General features: G+C 38.3%; 2 protein-coding genes across 2 annotated transcripts in view; one reads left to right on the top strand and one right to left on the bottom strand.

The window, feature by feature from the left end:
• The window catches only part of schip1.S (schwannomin interacting protein 1 S homeolog), a 212,173-nt gene that overhangs the window by 41,798 nt on the left and 149,115 nt on the right, over positions 1–21,260 (top strand). The window contains exons 2-3 of the mRNA XM_018264559.2: positions 19,667–19,731; positions 20,260–20,337. Of these exons, the coding sequence (XP_018120048.2) occupies positions 19,667–19,731; positions 20,260–20,337 (143 nt within the window). The remainder of the gene's footprint in view (positions 1–19,666; positions 19,732–20,259; positions 20,338–21,260) is intronic.
• Positions 9,968–11,990, bottom strand: LOC121394307 (protein ALP1-like). Its single transcript, XM_041564909.1, has 2 exons — positions 11,505–11,990; positions 9,968–11,198 (listed from the first exon to the last, which is right to left on the bottom strand). Exons 1-2 carry the CDS (start codon positions 11,819–11,821, stop codon positions 10,319–10,321), a joined length of 1,197 nt encoding a protein of 398 aa, XP_041420843.1. The 5' UTR covers positions 11,822–11,990; the 3' UTR covers positions 9,968–10,318.

Raw genomic sequence — 21,260 nt, 5'->3', positions numbered from 1 at the left:
ACCAACCTATAAAATCTCCTGTGGCATTTAGCCCTAAATAACTCAAGACATTAATGGTCTCTCTCTGCTCCAGGGCAACTCAGCAGCCAATATTGTTTCCCCTGTCATGAATGGCCTCTTGTATCAGGCAATAGAATTCAAAAGTTGAACTTCCATTGATAATATGTTTCTGAAAATGTAATAGAAATAGAGTAATGTAAACTCTAGTACTCTACTTTTACATTTTCATTAATATTGCCCAAAAACTTTCTGTCCATGTGGTCAGTCATGTGGTCAGTTGTAAACCACTGATCAGTAACCACCTGAATGAACTGACCACGAATACAACTTTGCATTTAGGCAAGGAATATAATATATATATATATTGAAATCTTACAGTCTGGAATATTTCAGACATTACGAGATGTTACTTTTTCACATAATTCTCCTTTTGACCTCCAAAAGGCATACTTTTAGTCTTATAATATTCTTACAACAGTTGAGTCAGTTAAGTCAGAGGGATATGGCCTGACAGAGCCAAACAAAAGTATCTGGTTATGGAAAAAACAAAGTAAAGGGAATGATCAAATAGCAGCAACTCTGCCATGAATTAAATTCAGTTTCTTTATTAGAATCTGAAGTGCTTGTACTCATATCTGCATTTGTATATTTCATTTGGTTAATAAATAGTATAAGATCATTGAACTGTGATTTTATTTATGCTGGAAACTATACCATGTTGTTGCATTACCTGTTTAATGTAACTTACCCAAAATTCTGGGTCTTCATGCCTCCAAAAGCAGCAGTCACCTTCTCTTTAAGTTTAACTATAAAGTGAGATTATTTTAAGTTACAAGAGTGCTGGTTGATAAAGGCACAATGCAAATCTTCTTCTGTGCTTTCTTTAGATTCTGTTATTGAGGTACAGGGTGGAGGCTGGAACAAGAAAGATATTTGGAAAAAAGAGGACATATAATAATCTCTATTTTCCATCGTAGTAGGTAGTTCAGTTGGTTTATTTTTAGATAAATGCAACTGAACAGTTCTTGTCTTGTCGGTTTGGATGATTTTCTACATTCTATAGAAGATTACCACTTGTTTAATAATCAAATTGCAATGATACCATGGCTCATCAAATGCCAAATGCATGCTCCATTTGATGCAGTAATTTGTTCTATGGATGACTTGTTATTTTTGTTGTATGGTAATATAACACTTGCAATTAACTGATGAAATAGGCCGTATAGGCCACTTAGACTGCAAGTAATGTCACATACAAAAGCACTAATCTTCCAGCATGCCAGCAGCCCTTTTTAGAGCACACCAAATGCATATATATATATATATATATATATATATATATATATAGTGCACAAAAGAACCGCACACACAGGTCTTTATAGTGAAGAAAATAGTTTGCTTTATTGCGACGTTTCGGCTCCTAAACTCGAGCCGTCATCAGGAAGTGAAACCCCAAACACAACCGCCCCTTTTAAACCCTGAAATGGCGCCAAAAATCAGGAAGTGACATCATAGGTAACAGCATAAAAAGCATTGGTGCATTAGCCATATTCCAGGTGATACTATGTCAGTAAGACATCCCCGTGTGGAGGGCCCAAGACCCTGTGCATATTCCACGTGAGTATCTGTGTTAGCGCCTGTCAAAACTATATGTGTCATTACGTGAATGTGCGCACAGCCAGTCAATTGGACCCGCACTTACCAGCAAGGCTCCAGCATTAGCCAGACGAGAGGGATCTATTCAACAGAGAGATCATATCGATTTCGCCCATACTGCAGGCAGCGGGCCAACCATCAGTGCCACACATATGTCAGCGGGACCAAACTCTCCTCAGGTATTGTAAACGCACCGCAAATACTTACAAAACACGCGCCTCCAGCTTTGTAAGTATTTGCGGTGCGTTTACAATACCTGAGGAGAGTAAAGACCTGTGTGTGCGGTTCTTTTGTGCACTACAGATGATTTTTTCTAACCAGCACCCAGGCATTACCTTTGTGTAACGAGTGCACCAGCTTCGGACTGTATATAGATATAGATATAGATATAGATATAGATATAGATATAGATATAGATATAGATATAGATATATATATATATATATATATATATATATATATATATATAGATATATATATATATAGATATAAAACAAGGGAAAGTTGTGTGCTCACCACTAATTTTTAAAACCATTAGGCGGGGGTGCAATGAGGCTGTGACCACAAAATACATATAGACAAATACAAGATTCCTCTGCACTCAACCCATTATCAATATATTTAAGACATTGAGACATTTTGTGCATACTGCTACTGAAAAATGCCCTTTAAACAAAACAGGGATTCAGGGATTGTATGTCCATATATTGCAATACATTAAGCTGGCCAACTACGTCAAAGTCATCCCATATCTGGCCAGTCCTAAGCTCAATTTTTATCTGATTCATTAATAATTCTATTGCTTCATTATACATTTTACAAAGGGACTAAGTTTTACCTGCAACTTACTAGCTGCTTTCAAAGTAAAACTCCCAAACTTGGCTGCCCTTTTATTGGACACCAGTGGGATCACTTGATTATAGCTGAGAAGGGTGGGAGCTACGTGGCAGCCAAGCTTGGGAGTTTTACTTTGAAAGCAGCTAGTAATTTGCAGGTAAAACTTCTTTTCAAATTCTAATCGAATTTGGACTATTGCCTAGTCGAAGTACACAAAAAATAGCTCGAAATTTTAATTTTTTAAATTAGAATTTTCACTTCGACCCTTGATAAATCTTCCCCTAAGTGGTATAAACACATATGGCAGACTTGGTGGAGCTTGCTGAAAGTGGCTTGGAATTTTTTTCTTTTATTCAAGTCCCCCATTAAGGTCCAGCATTTTGTCAGGTCTCCTCTTGGCTCATAACATTGTTATAGATACAGGAATGAGATCCGTTATCTGAAAGCCTGCTATCTAAATTATGGAAAGTCCATCTTAATAAAACAGTTCAAGTTTTTAAAAATTATGTTTTTTAACATATCTCTCTACTGTATGTAAAACAGTAACGTGTACCTGATCCCAACTAGGATATAATTAATCCTTATTTGGAGCCAAAAACAATCCTATTGGGTTTATTTAATGTTTAAATGGTTTTAAAGTAGAGTTAAGGTATGGATATCCAAACTACAGGAATATCTTTTTTCCGTAAAACCCCAGGTCCCAAGCATTCTGGATAAAAGGTCCCATACCTGAAAACTTTGCTGAGTCAGACATAGTTTCATCAGTTTAAATTTTTAACATTGATTGAACTGAATGTCAAATACCAAACCGTTGAAGACAGGTCTTCCACTGCTTGATGAGTATGGGTTAATATAAAAAGATTAATTTTGGACATAGCGTGAGCTCATGAATGCAAGTCACTGACTGCAGCCAAATTGAAAGGGATGGAAGCCCAAAGATAAAGGGGGTTATTTATCAAACTCAGAATATCCAAAATCCGAAAAATTCTGATTTTTTGGACCAAAAAAAAAAAATCTGAATTTTTCAGGAATTATTAAAGTCCAATGGTCTGAAAAATACGCATCCGAAAATCTGGCATCTCAAAGCTCTCGGGGTCCTGTATAAGTCAATGGGGAAGGTCCCAGTGTCTGCGCTGCTGTCCATACCGATAGCCGATTTTGGACCAAAAAGTCAGAAAAGTCCAAAAAAATTCGGACTTTTCAGGCAAAGGTCCGAATGTTTCGGATTTTTGCCCGAACCTATTTTTTCTGACTTTTTTTTTTAATGAAAAAAAAGGTCCATTTGGGAACTCAGAGTTGCTCGGATTTTTATAGATAAATTCGGAGCCTGATAAATAATCCCCAAAATGTTGCCTAATGAAAGAAAATACAATTCTAAACATCTTTCCACTATACATCATTTCCAGGATGTTAAAGTTATCTATGAATCTCATTTTTATTGAAATCAGTAAGTTCCATTTCACATAATGCCTTATATTGCTCCTTATCAGGTCTTTAAATTAGCTGGCTTCAGCTTCATTGTTTCAATAATCCCAGCTAGCATTTGTTTGTATGAGTGCAGCCACTGTCTCAGGTGGTTGTGCATGAATAAAGGTTTGACAGTAATTTTGCATATATAGTCTCCGCCACCAAAGTTGTGGCGTAACTCAAATGCAAAATGTACACATAAATGTTTGCAAGTATGCCATATTCAAACAGGACATTTATACTGTAGTTAAATACAGCTAAATGCACATTAAATACATCAGTTTTATCCATATCTTTAGAAATATAAACATATGTTCACTATCCAAATCAATCTGCATTGAGACCCCTAAGTACAAGAGCCAAAGTCTGTTTTGTGTATCACATTCATGCAAATTCATGCAAATAAAAGGGTAAAAACAGGTAAAACTCTATAATATAACATTTTCAATAACAATGATTTTATTGTCTGGCTTTGTAATAATTAGAGAATATTGGACCCCTCCGCAAAACTCTTCTGCTTAAAGAATGACCTGTTTCACATGCATACTGTATAAACAGCATTTCAGTCATTGTTGCACTGAGCCTTTTACAGTGTTGGTCCTGCTTCTGTTATGTACTGATGTCACGTTACCGCTGGGTCCTGGTGTTGTACACTGACAGTGACCAAACTGCATCAAAACTTCAGCACAAACATAATATGCATTTGTATTGCCCCTCCCAAGAGCCTGCTAAAAACGCTAAGCTGCCTTATATTGCAGAAAGAAGGGATATTTTTACAGTCGCAGCAGATATAGGGATGCAATACGATTCTGGATCTGCACCGACAGACGTTTGGCTCCCTTCCAATTTAATCTTCTCAAAATGGTGTTCCAGCTGGGTCACTTTTGGTGTAATCTGTGAGATGTGTCTCCTAAGGCTTTCAATTGGAACCGCTGCATCCCAGCTGTCAGGGAAAAGCATCCTTCGGAGCAGCGAGGGGCACAAGAGCATATCCGAATCCGTTAACGTGCACGCACCACCATAGCTAGCTCCATAAATCTCCCCGCAATTGAGCAATAATCAATATTTCATGTTCAATGCCACAACACTGAAATTAGTATAGATTTTCTGACTTCTGCACATGTAAATTATTCAAACATTTACTAGATGTTATTGTAGCTTTCTTATTACAGTCTCCTTCTATCATGTGGTGATGTCTGACAGAATGATGTCACAGAGGGAAATATCCCAGGCTCAGTCTGTAGACAGTGGCACTGTTTATACAATGCGGCTTCAGCATAAAAGCCAAGGGATAAGTAAGAAATACAATCAAAAAATGTATTTATTGCTTTTCTTGTTCAATCTTAACTAAGCTTTAGGAATTTATTACAGAATCCCCAATAAAGGGGACCCGTCACCCAAAAATATTATTCAAAATCCTATTTTATCATATTAGTCAAGCAAAATGAACTTTAATTACACTATATAAATTATTTGAATCTTGTTTCCTCCAGTCTGGGAATTCATAATTATAGCAAGCAGGCAGGAGCCATTTTGTGGACATTGTTTCTAAGGCAAGCCTTGTATCATCTCAGAATCTTGTTTGTGCACCAGAATGGGGGACTCGATGTTCATTTCCATGCCCTGGCTACACAATTAACCGGTAAAGAGAACGGGGGAATGTGTGGAGAGCTGTAACATCTAGGTGCTGAATGGAAAGTGAAAGTAATTGTTTGCCCCGCCTCTATGCCATTGGCATAGAGGAGGGTCAGACAATATTTGATTGACAGCCGAGATTTTTAAATGAGCTCACAACAGCTATGAATGCTTTAATAAAAAATTTAAATTGTATTTCATGTTTAATTTGAAAAGGACTTTTATTATACAGATTTTTGTGTCTGGGTGGCTGGTCCACTTTAAGCAATGATAATTACATTTTGAAGAACAAAATACAGGTTTTTCTGGATAAGGGATCTTTATGTAATTTGGATCACCATACCATAAGTCTGCTGAAACTCATTTAGACATTAAATAATTACATTTGAAGAACAAAAACACAGGTTTTCCTGGATAAGGGATCTTTATGTAATTTGGATCACCATACCATAAGTCTGCTGAAACCCATTTAAACATTAAGGGCTATTCCACACGGGGAGATTCGCCCGCGACAAGTCGCCGCGGTTAGAAAATCAAGAGTAGCGGCGACAAAACGCTCGTCTTGTCTTGCAATATGCAAGACAGAGAAACGCAAGATACCTGCCACACCAGGCTACTAAAAAGCGCCAGTAGCCTGAAAACACATGGAGACCCTTTTCGAAGCGACAAGACGCGGCAACAACGAAAAAAGCAAATGCATAGGAAAGCATACGAAAACGCGTGTAGCAAATAGACGAGGCTACTAACAGCGGCGATACATTACGACATGACGCATACGTAATTGCGTATGCGAGGACACGACCGTAGATGTCACGACCGTAGATGTCACGGCGACAAGACGTAGGCGTGAACGTATAAATCACGGCGTTAACACGGACCCGCGAATTTCAAACTTTGTTTGGTCGAGGGACATCGCGGTGCGACTTTTCTCCTGCGCCAACACATTTTGGAAAAATGTCTTTGACAAAGCTGTATGTTGATACAGACAAGCTGATTCAATTGGTGGAAAACCGACCTGCTCTCTATATGACAGAGCAACCGTTCACAACAAAATTGCTAGGAGACAATTGTGGGATGAGGTGGCGGTTGAACTGTTTGAAGGCTGGGAAGCTCTTTCGGATGTTGAAAAAAATTTGCGAGGTAAGTGATGGCCACAATTTTTAGTTGATATAAAGTTTAGGGTATGTCTGCCACTTTCTTTTTTTTAAAATTGTTATACCGACCGAACCTTATACTGTTATAAGCTTATGTAGGGGGTATGCATACAGCCTGTGGATGTGTTTTTTTTTTTCTATATAGGTATGTGGTAATCATTAGTATGGCTTTTTCTTTTTGTTTAGTACTAATATTTTTTTTTCTTTGTCCCAGTCAAAGAAATGCAAATGCGCTGGAAGCATGTTCGTGATTGCTTTCGTAGGGAAGTGGCTGCCCAGAAGACAGAAACACGGAGTGGTGCATCGCCTTCCAAACGGAAGAAGTACATCTATGCAGAACATTTAACATTTTTACTACCTGCTTTTGCTAAGAGACAGTAAGTCAATAATCCTCCTTATTTTTGGGGGGTCAATAATCCTCCTTAATTTTGGGGGGGGGGGTTGATCAATGCTACATCATCATTTTTGGTAGCTTATGAAAAGTTTGAAAGTATGTCTCCTTATCAAAACTGTTATAATTACTTATTTTCCTATTTCTTATCTCAAAATTGTTACAAAGTATGTTATTTGCACCTGTTAGCTGTTCTGAGCTCTCTGGCAAAATTAAGTTAGAAACCATTTTTTTTGGCTGTTCAGTGCGGAGAAAAGAGGGACTTTCCAGTACAAATGAGGGACTGCAGGTTGAGTTGTAAAAGTTGGGAGGTATGCATCATACTAATCTTGGACTGGGCCTATATAGAAAGAAGATAAATAATTGTTATTGGGATAACATTGTAGCCTTTGATTATATGAACTTCAGGTGGACTCAGTGAACTCCATTTGAATTTTACCTACCCTGGTATATATATGTATTACTGTATATGTATGTAACACTACAATGCAGAGGAATGCCAGAGTATACAAAATGTATGCATTTAAGGAAACAATGCCTTGTTGTAACAGTATTATTTTTGTATTTGCCATTAGAACTTCTAGCAATCTGGATGATGAGGTTCAAGAAACAGTGGATCCTGAAAACAATAACAGAACTGTTACACCAACTGGCACTCCTACAAGACCTAGCACTTCCAGTACCACTGTCACCTCACCTGGCACTTCCAGCAGTACTCGCACTCCACCTGGCACTTTAAGCAGCACTATCACCCCACCTTCACAATCATCTCAATCTGACATCACTCGGGCAGCAAAAAGAAAAAAATCAAACATTTCATATGGTGATGTACAAAATATGCTGTCCAAGTTATGTGATTCGGTCTCATCTTCCAGAGAGGCTTCCCAAGAATCTTCTGCTAAGAGGGCCTATGCCTTTGAGGATTCTCAAGAATTTGCCTTTTATACTGGTTTAATTCCAACCATTATGATGGTTCCTGAGGGGCATAGGCAAATGCTGAGAATGGACTTTTTGCAGTTGCTATATAAATATTTACCCCAAGGCAATAACGTACCAAACAGGCCTCTTATGCACCCACCGCAACCATTTCATCAACCCCCACAATCATTCAGTATGCCTCAAAGTAGTACCCCAAACCCTTATCCTTACCCTTTTCCATACCCTTCGACTTCACAAGCATGGGATCCTTCCCAAAATTCATTTACCGACCTTTAATATAATTACTGGTTTGGTATACCATTAACTGTTATGCAGTTTATTATGTTTATTAATGTATACTGTTTATTCAAACAGATTGCACTTTGCACTTTGTCTTTTTTAGTTATGTTTTTGCACTTTTTTTTCCATTGTTTTCTAAATAAATGGTGAACTTGTTAAGCTCAATTCTTCCTTGTCTCCATATTTTTATAAAAATGACAGACAGATATCCATAAGGTGGAAAGCTTTTTACTTAAAAAACTATTTACAAAAAAAAAAAAAAAAAAATTACATAAGCTGGTTTTCCAGGTCCAGCACCCGATTTTTAAGCTGCCGCACTTCTGCCACCAGCCGTGCATGGTCCCAGTTTTCATCGTCTTCTATGAAAAAAAAAAAATATAGAATTATTATAATAAACTCATGTTTAAGTATATCATAACATTTTTTTATGTGGGGGTGTGATGTCATCTTGCAGCTACCTTCATCTGATGCACGAGCCTCCTGTTCTGCTACCTCCACTGGCAGCTCTGCTTCCACGGACTCCTCTGCAGCTTCCACATCGGACTGCTCAGCCTCCAGGAAATCTGCCTCCTCCTCAAGTGGAGGCACTTGCTCTGCAGCATCAGCAGCTCTGGCCTGTGGATGTCCCCCCTCCTCCATATCAGAAAGCTCTGCCTCCTGCTCAACAGCAGCTCTGGCCTGTGGATGTCCCCCTGATAGAAAATTATGTAATCAATTAATGGATATATTTAATATATGTATTGTTAAGGTTAGTTTAGAAATAGTAAATACTCACTGAGATGGTGCAGCTGCACTTGCATAACATAATCTGGGTCCCTCCGCTTTAAATCTGACCACAGTCGCTGCAATGTGCGGCGGTCCAGATTTACCCCATGGTGATGCCTCAACCTGCGCCGGAGCCTGCGCAGCCCTTTTGTTGGGCATCCACATAGGCAAGTTGTCATAGCTTTCCGCCTGCAGAAAGCTAGCAATTTCCCAAGTCTGTCCATCAGTAAGGGAGTTCAGACCCACCATTCTTGCGACTTTGCAAAAAACAATGACGCAGGCTCTAAAACGCACGACGTAACGCACGACGTAACGTATGACGCATGACGCGTACCGTCGTATACGGGCGTATTGTCGTGGCATATTTTCTATATTCTTTGACGTCTGCGTGTTGTCTTTAGACAGTTCTGAGGTATAGTCCCTCTTTTAACCACTCAACCCTCTATCACATCCCTCTTTTGTACTGGAAAGTCCCTCTTTTATCTGCACTGCCAGAACAACCAAACAGTTTCTAACTTAATTCTTAATTCTGCCAGAGAGCTCAGAACAGCTAACAGGTGCAAATAACATACTTTGGAACTAACTTAATTGGCTTTTGGAAGAGAGCTCAGAACAGCTAACAGGTGCAACTAAGGTACTTTGTAACAATTTTGACTCTGGTTGGTGCTGGTGGTGGTGAACTACTAGGAGGAGCAGCACACCAGTAGGGATGTAGCAAACTGTTCTGCGGCGAACTAGTTTGCGCAAACTTCAGCCGTTCGCGTCATTTCAATCAAATGATTTTCATTCAATCGAACGCTAAAATCGTTCTAATTGAACGATCGAACGATTTTAGCGTTTGATTGAATGCAAATCATTCGATTGAATGCTTGCAATCGTTCGATTCGAACGATTTTTGCGGGTGTTCGAAGTTCGCGAACGTTAGCATTTTCTGTCGGTGTTCGCAAACGGCATTCGCGAACACATAATTGGCAGTTCGCTATATCCCTACACACCAGTCCCACTCCCCAACACAGCTAGACTAATAGCACTGGGCTCTTACAGTAGCAAAGTAAATTGTCATTTTAGTAACATTTCAGAAAAGACAACTGAGTACACCATAGATTGTGAAATAAACAGTTTTTTATTAATACAATGTAGACAATGAGTATTTTAATTATACGTATCTATGCAACTGTATGCAACTGTATGCAGACTAAATTCGGTTCAGCTGCCATGGTATAGCTCCATCAGGAGACATGAAATAATTTGCAAACTGATCCCGAACTCTCATCCCTCCTGTTGGACCTCTAACAGGGGCCCAATCAATATCTGGGATATCATCAGTCAGGGTGTCTTGAAAGTGATAGCCATCCCTAAGGCGAACAAAATTGTGTAGGACACAACATGCTTTTATTATAATGTCCACAAACTGGGGTTCCAATTGTATACTTGTATGGAACACACGCCATTTGTTTGAGAGAATGCCGAAAGCACACTCTACCATACGTCGTGCTCTTGATAAACGGTAATTAAAAACACGTTTCTCTATTGCCCTTTGTGACCCTGGGTAAGGCCGCATTATATTTTCTGTGAGACCAAAGGCTTCATCTCCCACAAAAACATAAGGCAAGGAAGGTGCCGTGGTCCCAGGCAATGGTCTAGGAAGAGGTATACCAAGTGACCCTTCTGATAATCTGCGTCCCAATGCCGAATGCCGGAAAGCACTGGCATCACCAGTGCTTCCATAGGATCCCACATCAATGATAGTGAAGCAATAATTGGCATCAACACTAGCCAGAAGGACAACTGAAAAGTATTTTTTGTAATTAAAGTACTTTGATCCACTTTTGAATGGCATTGTAACTCTGATGTGCTTTCCATCCAAGGCCCCCAAGCAATTAGGAAAATTGGTGTGTTTGTAAAAATCTTCAGCAATGGTACGCCAAGCATTTTCATTTGGGGGCGGCATGACAATTCTTTGCAGCTCAGTCCAAATAATCTGACATGTTTCTCTTACAATGATGCTTATAGTGCTTCGACCAATTAGGAATTGAAAGTACATAGAAGCAAATGACTGTCCAGTCGCTAAAAACCTGAAAGAAAAAGAAAAGATAAGCATTACTTCTCTGATAAAAAAAAATATATATTATGATAGGGAGGACCTGTATTATTGCTAAAAGACACATATACCTTTCTCTATCTATCTATCTATCTATCTATCTATCTATCTATCTATCTATCTATCTATCTATCTATCTATCTATCTATCTATCTATCTCTATATATGTATACAGTATATCCAGCATATATATACATACACACACACCAAATTGCCCATACCAGTCACCTAAAACCATATATATCACAAAGAAGCAGCAAAAAAAAAAAAGCATACCAACCTTAGTGTCACACACAGCCGCTCCTCTGGTGAGATTGAACCCCTCATCAAACTTTGGGCACGACACAGTCCTGGTTTTACAATGCTGAGAAGTTCATCAAAACTTGCAATCGACATTCTGAAATACTTGAAGAATTTATCAGGATAGTTGCGAAGTTCACCATATAAAACATGAAATTGTCCATTCCTTAGCCGCTGATCAGTTAAGGGATGAACCCAATATTTTCTAGCAGCAGCAGCCCTTTCCTGTTTATCTTTCTCTAGCAAATAGAAATATAAGTAAACCAAAAAAAAAACAGCAGCCAAATCTGCTTCCATTTTCAAAAGACGCTGCGAAAACACGCCGAAGTAAACACGCCAGCAACAACAACACTGTACTGTTGGTACTTCCGTCCTTTACCCATAATACAGTTTGGGCGGAGGAAGTACTGGGATGCACCATGGGAAACATAGTCGCGCGTGAGCCAAATCGCTTCGTTTTTTATGCCTGTTTTTTTCATGCACTTTGTCGCCGCTACTCTTGCTTTTCTCACCGCGGCGACTTGTCGCGGGCGAATCTTCTCGTGTGGACCAGCCCTAAATAAACTCAATAGGATTATTTTGCCACTAATATAGAGTCATTACCATCAAGTACAGGCACTGTTTTATTATTACTAAGAGATAAAGGGGAGATGGCCTTGCTACAATTCAAAGCTTTCCGGATAAGGCGTTTCTTGATAAAGGATCTCATATCTGTCCCTGTAAATTGTTTGTTGGAGTACACTACCATGTTTAACCCTATTAGTGCTGGGCTGCCTATGCTGTTGATTCCAATGTTCCATGTTTATTGGCACCACGCTGCACAAGGGGGCAAGCATGAAGTAAAAAACTTAATGTGATCTGCAAAAGGAAAATTCTGCTATCCAATATCCCCTCAAGGATTATAGCTGTACATGCACCTAAATGTGTTGACTTGCCGACCTGCCAATTCCAAGTCAGCCAAAGTGATTTTCCAGTAAACTGAGCATGAGCCATACTTGCCCATCCCCACTGAGCACACCGGGGTCATGTAGAAGGCTCTTTTTCCCTGCAGAACTTTGCAAACAGTCCTGAACTCTGTAATTCCTCTTTGCAGAAACAAATGCAGAAAACACTATAGGCAAAATCTGCCCTGTGCCATTTTATACATGACCCCCACACAGGGCCATTTAGCTCTTCATACAATAAACAGTTATTTTTTTAAGACACTGAACAGATACAATAGTCACATAAGTTTTGCATCATGTTATCCGATTGGATTCACTCTGAATATATCATAAACTGATTGAGGTAAACCTCAACTTAGGGAAAGTTGCTAGGCCCTAACTGGCTTTTATCATTTCTACATGATCTGGTATCATATCTTTACCAGAGTAAAATAATATGTAATATATTCTCAGTGTGATATTAACATATACTAATAAATCTCAAACACGGATTTTATGGTAAGGCCACACCTGGGGGCAGATTTACTAAAGGGCGAAGTGACTAACGCTGGCCGTTACGGCTTACAGGCACTTCGCTGATTTGCTAATGGGTGCAGGCGTAACTTCGCTAGCAAAAAACACTGGCATCTTTTCCTTTTTTCAGAGTGGCAGCCTGCAAAAGTCCTTCAAATCTGTTTTGGGTAACCGGGTTCCCCCCTCCATTTTCTAACATATGGAACATTAACTATACAGTGGGCTCATGTGTAGGGCATTATAACAACTCTATTGTCTTTATTAAGGTTCCCTGGACTTGTGTAATGTGATGTATTTGCTGCAACATATACTTCCATTCAACTTTATAATTTTCCACCGTATGCAAATTAGCCTGAGCGAAGACCTCTAAGAAAGTTGCGCTAGGAATTATTGAACGCTAGCACATCTTCACTTTGATTGCTGAAGTAATGCTAGTGAAAATTTGCCAGCATTCGGTGCCCTGGACGCAACTTCGTATTTTAGTCAATTGTCATTGTCTGAGCAAATTTTCGACTGGCGAAGTGTTTTGCGATGGCTGCAAAGCCGTCACTGGCGAATTTTCGCCGTTTAGTAAATTTTCCCCATGGAGTATGCAGTGCAGCTTTGGACTCCAGTCCTTAAGAGGGATGTAAATGAGCTGGAGAGAGTGCAGAGACTAAGTGCAACTAAACTGGTTAGAGGGATGGACGACTTTAATTATGAGGGTAGACTGTCAAGGTTGGGGTTGTTTTCTCTGGAAAAAAAGGCGCTTGTGAGGGGACATGATTACACTTTACAAGTACATTAGAGGACATTATAGACAAATAGCAGGGGACCTTTTTACCCATAAAGTGGATCACCGTACCAGAGGCCACCCCTTTAGACTAGAAGAAAAGAACTTTCATTTGAAGCAACGTAGGGGGTTCTTCACAGTCAGGACAGTGAGGTTGTGGAATGCACTGCCGGGTGATGTTGTGATGGCTGATTCAGTTAATGCCTTTAAGAATAGCTTGGATGATTTTTTTTGGACAGACAGAATATCAAAGGCTATTGTGATACTAAGCTCTATTGTTAGTATAGGTATGGATATATAGAATTTTTTGTGAAGGTATGGAGGGGTGTGTTTATGGATGCTGGGTTTTCATTTGGAAGGGTTCGACTTGATGGACTTTTTCCAACCCGATTTAACTATGTAACTATGTAACTATGTAACAAGGGGCCCCAACACACTATTAGCTGTTGGAAGGGTAAGAGAATTAATGTGGTTATCAGATTCTTTAATGAGCATGGCTTCATCTGTATATTGACCACACATCATAATAAACTGGCTTGACACAATGCAGCACTCAGAACCTTCACATGGATGTGTAGAAGGTATGTAAATGAGGTTCCCTCACTAGAATAAAGCCCCTTGATATTGGTTAAAGTTTAAGTGGAAGTCGCATTTTACAGACAGGACGATAGGACAGCGCCAAGAGTGTTTATAAGGAAGTGAATGATCTAGTACAGTCTAGCATGCCCCTCAGATTTGAGTTTGGATGTGTTTTTCCAAACCTGGTGTGGATCCAGAGCAGACAAATGAAAGTGAACCAGACCATGGCTAGAACTTGATGTTTTTTTGCTCAAGGCCAATCAGTCCTAGTGAGGATATTATTATTATCCCTGAATAACTTTCAGGACTTCAGTTATAATTATGTTTTAATGAATTGCACTGAATTAATTCTATTATTGCTTTTTTATTGTACTGATGATAGTCAATATACAGTGTCTTCACTAAAAATAATGTCATCTGCTTGTGAACATGTTGCTTTGCCAAATGCATACCAAGCGATCAAATATATCATCCATACATCTGCAAGGATTACTTCTGAGTGTAAAAAGTCCCAATATAACCCATGCTTTACCCTTAGCTGCCTTGGGGATTTTGGGACCCCTAAACAATAGCATTAAATGTATAGCCCCTATGCCTATGAAAATATATAATATATATATAAAACATATAATATATAAATACGTAAATACTTATAAATGCTTAATTACTTATTTTACACCATCTGTGTTGTTATAATGTTATTTCTGTGAGCTATCTGCAGAGAAGAAGCAGAAGTACACTGGTCACACAGTGCAGGCAGCTCATTTATCACCGTTTCACTGCAGCAGCAATCTGACATTTGCCACCACTGCCTGGCATGCTTCACTTGTTAACATTTATTATGAAAGTTACACCTCGCTCTTGTAATGGTTCTTATTGTGTTCATATGTTTCCTTGGAAGCATTTCGGATGACAATGGCTTCATGCAGAAGTAAGAAACAAGAACAAGCCATTGTCATCCCAAATATATATATTGATATATATTGAAATTAAAAAATATATATTTATATTTATTTCAATATATATTTGAGATGACAATGGCTTCATGCAGAAATACGAAATCATTTTTTTTAGAAGTAAGAAATCAGGTTTTTGTAATAAACCAATAATTTGGTAAAAAAAAACAGGTTAGGTGGCTGAAAGGACTGTGACTTGAAGTAGCATAGAGAGGGACGATGAGATACTGTAGCTAAAGCCTAAAGCCTACAGTGCTACTGCACAGACTGTATTGTTCAATGAATTTGGATCAAATGAATTAAAAATTTTGTGTGAAGTTTGTTTGCTATTAGACTATGACTAAGTACCCCATGTAGGCATGAAACGTGCCATGTTTATGTTAAAGGATGTTGGAACATTTAACAAAATAATAGACAGCATTGACTACAGTTCTGTTTGTGCCGGCTCTTTTATGCATGAAATGTTTGGTGATATTCCTCAGGCTGAAGGTCTAGGACATGGGCACTTGGAACCCCCCATTTAATTTTTATTTATTTGTGGTTTAGGAGTTATTTATCGTTTTATTCAGCAGCTCTCAGTGCAGTTTAAGCAATCCAGTTGCTAGGGTCCATGCAGTGATTTGAATAAAAGACTGAAATATGAATAGGAGAGGCCTGGATTAAAAGATGAGTAATACAATACATTTGTAGCCATTCAGAGCATTTATTTTTAGATGGGATCAATGAAGCCCATTTAAAAGCTGGAAAGATTTAGAAGAAGGAGGCAAATAATTCAAAACGATAAAAAATAATTAATAAAGACCAATTGGGGAAAAGTTGCTTAGAATTGACCATTCTATAACATTCTAAAAGGTAACTTAAAGGGATACTGTCATCGGAAAACATGTTTTTTTCAAAACGCATCAGTTAATAGTGCTACTCCAGTAGAATTCTGCACTGAAATCCATTTCTCAAAAGAGAAAACAGATTTTTTTATATTCAATTTTGAAATCTGACATGGGGCTAGACATTTTGTCAATTTCCCAGCTGCCCCTGGTGATGTGACTTGTGCCTGCACTTTAGGAGAGAAATGCTTTCTGGCAGGCTGCTGTTTTTCCTTCTCAATGTAACTGAATGTGTCTCAGTGAGACATGGGGTTTTACTATTGAGTGTTGTTCTTAGATCTACCAGGCAGCTGTTATTTTGTGTTAGGGAGCTGCTATCTGGTTACCTTCCCATTGTTCTTTTGTTTGGCTGCTGGGGGGGAAAAGGGAGGGGGGTGATATCACTCCAACTTGCAGTACAGCAGTAAAGAGTGATTGAAGTTTATCAGAGCAAAAGTCACATGACTGGGGACAGCTGGGAAATTGACAATATGTCTAGCCCCATGTCAGATTTCAAAATTGAATATAAAAAATCTGTTTGCTCTTTTGAGAAATGGATTTCAGTGCAGAATTCTGCTGGAGCAGCACTATTAACTGATTCATTTTGAAAAATTTTTTTTTCCCATGACAGTATCCCTTTAAATATTTCTTTGAAACCATAGTTAGACAATAGATTGTTACATAAATTACCATAAGTGTGTTCATGGAGGAACTGTTTAGGCTTTCACATTCTACTGTAAATGAAAAGAAGATAAACCAAATAACGTCCAGTCACACACCGTACAACACTAGAAATTTTGGTGAAACAAGTAAAAAAATGTTATATTGCTACGTGCATATACACAAAACTTGTTTCATCAAAATTCCCAGTGTTGCTGGTCTTTTTGAATGCTATAAAGGAGATTTTATTAGACGTGGATATGATAACCTACAAAAAGTAACTAGGGAGAAAAGATAAGAAGAAATTAAAAAAGCTGCCATGTCTCATGAAGTGCAGAAGCATTGCCAAACTTGGGTGAACTCATTTCTAAGGATTATCTTGTTGAATCCAGTGCTAGAGATTCTGAGAAAAACAGACATAAAAGCATTTGATGTTTTTCTATTCGTTGTCTATTTTTCAGCTTTTTAAAGCATTAAAAGGCTTGTTAAGCTTAAATTTACTTTTAGAATGATGTAGACAATGTGCAATTGGTGTTGATTTATTTGGTTTTGCAGTATTCTTGTTTTTGTTCTGCAGCTCTTTCGTTTGATATTTTACTGGCTATACAGTTGCTAGAGTTTCATGTACCTTGGCAACCAGGAAGTGGTACGGAATTCCGAGTGGAAGACAAAGAGGACAGGGCCGCTTCAAAAAGATAATAAGTAAAAAAAAATGCAGGCCTAAGTTAGTAAGAACTGGGCAAAATATATAACAATTTAAAAAGGGTGAACTTTCCTGTTAGGCATTCGAAAAATATAATGCATTTGTCAGTATGTGCCAGCAATTCAGACAATACAGAAGCTGGAACAGACAGTGCTGTACTTTCCCACTCTCCAGTGATTTATGGGGTAATCATACTAAAAAATCATGAACAATATGTATGCACATTACTCTCTGATTCATGACTGTCTATGAAATACTATAAAGAGTGGACACCACTTTGACTAGATTGGTTTTATCTGACAAATCGGAATGGTAATTGTGATTGGATGTGATACCTCCATGAAATATGTAAGTACATTTGTTTTCACTCTCTGTGAGCAACACCATACAAACAGAGTTAATAGCAGAGGTGCTGTTGGTCCTGCTTCTTCTGAGTATTAACTGGTTATGATTAAGGAGCTGAGATACAGCTGTGCTTGGCCCTTAATAAGGGATAAACCGCTGGTAATTCTATGTTGGTTATTAACAATGGCATAATAAATCCCTACTTTAAATTGTCAGTTATTTTTTGTAGCTGGCAGTTTTGCATAAAATATTGTGCAGTTCATTATCCAGATAAGAACTTTCATATCTAAAACTTGTATTGGGTTAAGGTGGCCATACACGGGCAGATCTTTTACTTCCAAACGACCGATTTCAGAACATTCCGATAATATCGGTAAGTTATCGTATAGTTGATGGTGTAAGAACGATCGTCGGACGAACGATCCTCTCAACAATATCGTTCACAAAATTGATTGGATGAGTTTAAAAATTTTAGTCGTTCAGGAATAAAATCCGTCTTTGTTCATGTCAGGATTGTAGCACAAGCCAACAAACATATAAGGAACAACATACAGTACATATACGGAACAACGAACATATACGGAAGGACCCGAATGTTCTTTGCTCAAAACTTCATTTGTAACCATATGAACTATGTAAAGAAATAAATTGGTGCTGACTGCAGGAATATCACCCTATCATGGCATATGTGAAAAAAGTTTATTATGCCATAGCAAGACATAAATCCATATGTCTGCATGGAGCAGGGAAGGAGAAACTGACTATATACTACAGACAGTGACACAATGCTAGCACCACTCCTCGTTTGTTGAACAACGGTTATATCTGTTCATGTGATCGTTCTCTGTGGATGGCATATCCTATGGTAAAATAATCATCAGGCGATCATTTAACGATACGATCGTTCATCACAGAAAGATAAAAGTATGCCACCTTTACAGTATATTGGTTTGGGCTTGTAATAGACCAGCTATTTCCTCGCCTCATATTTCAGGACTAATCCAGAATTGGATACAAACTCCTTATGAACCTAATTTTTTTTAAAGAGTTTCATTGCCTCGTATTAAACATGTTTTTTCCAATGGGCTACCATTACTAGGCCATGCTTCCTTCAAAATATATACAAGTTGAAAAGGCACTATTTTTGTGATAGGCAGATGTGTTTGCCACTGTTTTCAGTGTGATTACTGCTCAAATGGGCTGTGTATTGTAGGCTTAGAGAGTAAATAAACCCCAAAATATGAATTTGTGTAAACATAATCAGAGTAGTCCTCTGAGCACTTTTACAATATACATTCATTTTCTGTCTTAAGTGGTTTGTGAGATATTCACAGTTTTAGGCAGTTTTATACTGCTAGGCAGCCTTTAGCTTAGCAGTCCTGTCTATGCAGTTCCTGCATTCAGTTTACCATAGGGTTACTGAAAAGCCTGGTATTAGCAGTCTAAAAATGCTATATATGCTATATATAAATATATATAAACATCAAAAGATGAAGGTGCACACTGGGAACCTTTGAAAAGTTTAAAATTCCATGAATTATACTGTATTTAACACATATTAAAAAGGGGTCTGAGCATTGCTAAATGCAGGTAGCACTGTATTCATCCAAACACAGATCTCTTCATTCCAGAGCACAATGTGTGTCTGTGAATGTTGGAGGCATTGTGGGGACAGAGTACAATGTTCAAAAAATGATGGCGGCTTGTTTTTGCACCCTCATAAATGAGCCCTGTTATGTGCCATATTTTAAGATGACCAGAAGGCAGGCATTAGTAACCAGATTTTGTTCTTTTGTTCTGTTTACAGGAAGAAGTGGGGAATCTGCAGCATGTGATAGAGCACATCAGTGATGGAGCCTTCTTTCTGGAAAGGTAAACAATAATACCTCTCACTACATAGAAGCAAAACAGGGCAAGTGATGTTGCCTTTCATTCCTATGCCTGCACTCTAGGAACTAATTTAATAAAAACTCCAGCATGCAAAATCCTCATTCAATGTTTTATTCCTATAATTCTACATGTCTCCAATAATGTCTCATGTGCTTCAACACTGTCAATGTAAGTTTCATGAATTGGGTTTTGCACAGGGAAAGGGTTAATAGGGGACAGTAGGGCCAGAAGCTCCCCATGACCATTTTGCCCATAACACATAATCTCATCCAACCTACTATCCATCAACCTGCCCTAGCAGCTTCCTTATTATTAAGGTAAAGTCTATCTTTATAGCAGTGTTTGTAACAAACAAGTCAGTCTAATTCTCTATAAACAGCAACATCTTCTTCCTATACTACATTGTAAGAAATACAGCCATCTCCCTCTGCAACCTGGTATTTTTTATTTTTATGTGCCTAGAAAAGTATGAGAAATATGAATATTGCATGTTTTGGTTATTTCTTACAGCCACCAGCATAACATGGATGTATCTGCTATGGGAAAATGCCACTCTGGTTTAAAGCCTTTGGAGTCCAAAGTAAAAATGTAAGAAAGCCTTGAATCTGTGTTTGGAGGGAATGAATGTATCGCGCTTGACTGTAGGAAGATGAATTTTGGCTGCCTGTTTATAATCTAATAGAAAAGATAGCTGCATTCTTCTAGAAAACTGATATATATTGCACAATGATCGACAGAGAACACCCCAAGAATATCTGATCCTTTTTATTTAAATCCCATTTGATGTCCCTAAATAAAAAGTAGATTGAGTGATGGTGTCAGTATTTACTGTAGATGTCAAAGGAAATTATAACTGTTGTACATGAGCTCTTAATGGCTTGAGAGGAATTAGAGTTTAAACACGCATGCTGTACATTGTCTGGGTTCTCGTGAGGAAACTTCGGGTGACTTCGGAAATCGAAAGGCCCAAGTGCTTGGCACAGTCGTTTTTCCATTGAAGCAGACAGGAGACAACGGGAAGCAGTTCAGGGAGATTTGTCGCCGGGTAACTAAATCTCTCCGAATCTCCAGGTGTGCCCTTACACTAAGAATAAAACAGGAACTTGTCCCAACTAAGATATAATTAATCCTTACTGGAAGCAGCCTATTGTGTTTATTTAATGTTTACATGATTTTCTAGTAGACTTAAGATAAAAAGATCCATATTACAGAAAGATCAGTTATCTGGAAAGCCCCAGGTCCCAGGCATTATATACTTAGTAAGTTAGGTGAAAAAAGACACACGTCTATCAAGTTCAACCTTTTAACTTTTTTAACTGCCAGTTGATGTTGAAGGCAAAAAACCCCATCTGAAGCCTCTCCAATTTGCCCCAGAGGGGGGAAAATTCCTTCCTGACTCCAAAATAGATAACAAGTCCCATACCTGTATATGGCAAATGTCATAAGATTGTGCTTTCAACCTTTAAATTGTTTGCATACAGAAAATGATATTCCATAGTATAACATAGGAA

This window comes from Xenopus laevis, chromosome 5S (genome assembly GCF_017654675.1).
Source record: "Xenopus laevis strain J_2021 chromosome 5S, Xenopus_laevis_v10.1, whole genome shotgun sequence".
In the NCBI taxonomy this organism is placed as follows: Eukaryota; Metazoa; Chordata; class Amphibia; order Anura; family Pipidae; genus Xenopus; species Xenopus laevis.
The sequence above is the reverse complement of the archived record's forward strand: the minus strand, read 5'-3'. Positions and strand labels throughout refer to the sequence as shown.